General features: G+C 31.4%; 1 protein-coding gene across 1 annotated transcript; it reads left to right on the forward strand.

Annotated features, from left to right (window-relative positions):
- Positions 1 to 214: 214 nt before the first annotated feature.
- LOC116337902 (39 kDa FK506-binding nuclear protein-like) lies at positions 215 to 1,512 on the forward strand. Its single transcript, XM_031762849.1, has 3 exons — positions 215 to 740; positions 823 to 933; positions 1,142 to 1,512. The coding sequence occupies exons 1-3, from the start codon at positions 215 to 217 to the stop codon at positions 1,510 to 1,512; spliced, it is 1,008 nt and encodes a 335-aa protein (XP_031618709.1).
- The last annotated feature ends 1,614 nt before the right edge of the window (positions 1,513 to 3,126 follow it).

Consider the following 3,126-nt stretch of genomic DNA (forward strand, 5'->3'; position numbering starts at 1 on the left):
TCTCACCAGTGCATCAATTTTGCGCGTTTTCCCATATCGCATTTTCGATACAAATGCTGAGCAAGCAACTTTGTTGGTACACAACCAGCCATATAAGTTTTTGTATATTAGTGAAAAAAGCAGTGAATATGTTCTGGCGTGAGTATAAATATTATTTAAACTTGATTACTTTTGTTTGATGCATCATTTAATACATATCAAATATATTTTAGACATGAAATTAAGCGCAAAAAAATGCCACACAGTGGCACCATTAATGCATGACTTGCACATTTCGCAAGTCATTTTGGATGTGACATCGGTCCCCGTTACTAGTGTAGAAGGTTTTCGTCAACTATGGTTGAAATTGGAAGGAAAAACAGCTTTAATAGCTCATATTTCTTCAACTAAGCCTCATGTGAACACAGCGACAACACTACCGAAAGGTGCTGAGCCGGCATTTTACATTCGAGGAGAAGACTGTGAAGTTCATGTGACTGGTTATTTCATGGTGAACGAGGACGATGAACACGAAACAAAACAGCCAAATCAAATCGGCGGCATTCAGAAGCTCCAATTCAACGAATTAAGTAATATGGCACCAAATTCTTTTGCGCCGAATCCATTTTCACAATCATTTTCTTCGCTTCGTTCACCACACACAAAATCGGACCAAATCATTCAACCTCCGAAGCTCGATCTACTTAAAAACCAAAAACAAAAATCGAATGATTCGGGTTCATTTTTCGAGGATCATCATGGTATATACAACTCAATAATATAATAATATAAAACATACAAAAATTTTATAACGTGAATTTTCTAAAACAAATTTCGTTATAGACGATGCGAAGATTGGTGCAAAACGTATAAAATTAGATGATGCTCATGATGATCGTGAAAATTTGTCGAATTCCGATGTAGAAAACATCTCAGACGAAGACTATGAATCAGGTAAGAAAATCGAATCTAAATGTTGTATGAATTCATCCAAATTTATTCCATTCCTTTTTGAATAGTGATGGGCACGGGAAATTTATCATGTGAAATTGAAAAAACTGTCTCAAACCCCAAAAACACACCCGCTACCAGATGTAATTTATAAAAGTGTGAATATTTTTTTGCAAAACTTTTAATGTCACGCTTTTTTTTTCACTTGTAGCATCCCAGACGGTTAAGGCGAAGATCGAAGATTCTGATTCGAGTGAAAATGAAAAGTTGGAACTCGACGTTCAGATTGAAGATTTGATACGTGGTAGAGGAAGAAAAATGAAGAAAGGAGACAAGGTGAACATAGTTTATACGGGGTTTGTTGATGCTAAACTTGTACTTCCTAAAAAATCGATTACATTCATCATCGGCGCAAAGGACCAAGTAAAAGGGTTATCAATTGGCGTCGAAGGTATGAAACGCGATGGACAACGACGTATCACCTGTCCCCCAAAAGCTGCATTTGGTGCCAAAGGTATACCGTCAGTCATCCCAGCCAAGTCGACAGTTGTGTTTGACGTCACACTAGAAGACTATGAATAGGATTAGAGATTCTAGGAATGTTTTTTTTTCTTTACAATTTTCTTTCAATTCCAACAATATCAAAACAAACAAAAACATTCAATCAATGTTATTTCTTAAACCAGAACGAATATTCACTTACATATAATAATCCGAACATTCACTTACATATTTGTCATTAAAAATCAATTCGGTGTTCATTTAAAAGTAAAAACGAAAGTTAGTAAAATTAAATCTAATTTATACTTGAAAGTTATCAAACTTAATCAGACAAATCTAAATGAATAGATTTCGGTGTTCATTTAGAAGTAAAAACGAAAAAAAACTGAAAGTTAGTAAAATTAAATCTAATTTATACTTGAAAGTTGTCAAACTTAATGAGACAAATCTAAATGAATGGATTTCGGTGTTCATTTAAAAGTAAAAACGAAAACAAAACCGAAAGTTAGTAAAATTGAATCTAATTTATACTTGAAAGTTATCAAACTTAATCAGACAAATCTAAATGAATAGATTTCGTGTTCATTTAGAAATAAAAACGAAAAAAACTGAAAGTTAGTAAAATTAAATCTAATTTATACTTGAAAGTTGTCAAACTTAATGAGACAAATCTAAATGAATAGATACAATGTCTGATCGCAATCAAGAAAAAACACCATATTTTAAGAAATTTTAAAATGAACAGTTTTTTTTACTTTACATTAATTGACTTAAATACGAATTTTAAAACCAATTTATTTTCTCCTTAAATATATAGTTCAATGTTTCAATAAATGTTTAACTTATAATAACTGGTGTACTTATTTAACTTTTTATTTATTTGAAAAAATCCTAATTTCAAAATAAAAAATAGCCTACGGCTCCTGCAGACACTTTATGGGTTCGATAAAATAAAAATATTCAACACACTTTTATTATATATTTAAATGAAAAAAATTCAAATTTCAAAATAAAAAATAGCCCACGGCTCCTGCAGACACTTTATGGGTTCGATAAAATAAAAATATTCAACACACTTTTATTATATATTTAACTAAAACAATCCGAATTTCAAAATAAAAAAATAGCCAACGGCTCCTGCAGACGCTTTATATGTGTTGAAATATTCATCAGATTATTATTATTATTGATTTGAAAAATTGAGAATTCTGCATGATCATTTTATTCGATTCAACTTAATGCACTTGAAGTGAGCAGCTGTCAATTTTTATACGGTTCAACTTCATGGTGATCGATTGATAGCATATGCATAGTCACAAATTGAAATTGTAAGCACGTTGCATCTCATCTTTTTTTTAAAATTATTTAATTTGTAAAAGTTACGTTCCAAAAATGCAAACTCGGTCAAAATCGAAAACCGCCTTATTTGCATTTGAGCATACTCATGCAAGTACGGTGAATGAAAAGAATAACCAAAATACCAAATTATCATCAAAAACGCAAAAAAACCGAACATCATTAATGTTAACGAGACGACAACGCGCTTTAAACACAACAACTTCAGGCAAGGTACGTTAAAAACGAAAAAATCATATAGTTCACGAAATTTACGCGTTTAATTTAATTTTGTATAGAAGATCGAGCAAACAATATCAACTGTGAAAACATTTTCTACTGATATTGAGCCTGCAGATT

The sequence above is a fragment of the Contarinia nasturtii genome, unplaced genomic scaffold (assembly GCF_009176525.2).
Source record: "Contarinia nasturtii isolate CC-2019 unplaced genomic scaffold, AAFC_CNas_1.1 Cnas_scaffold_346, whole genome shotgun sequence".
Taxonomy (NCBI): domain Eukaryota; kingdom Metazoa; phylum Arthropoda; class Insecta; order Diptera; family Cecidomyiidae; genus Contarinia; species Contarinia nasturtii.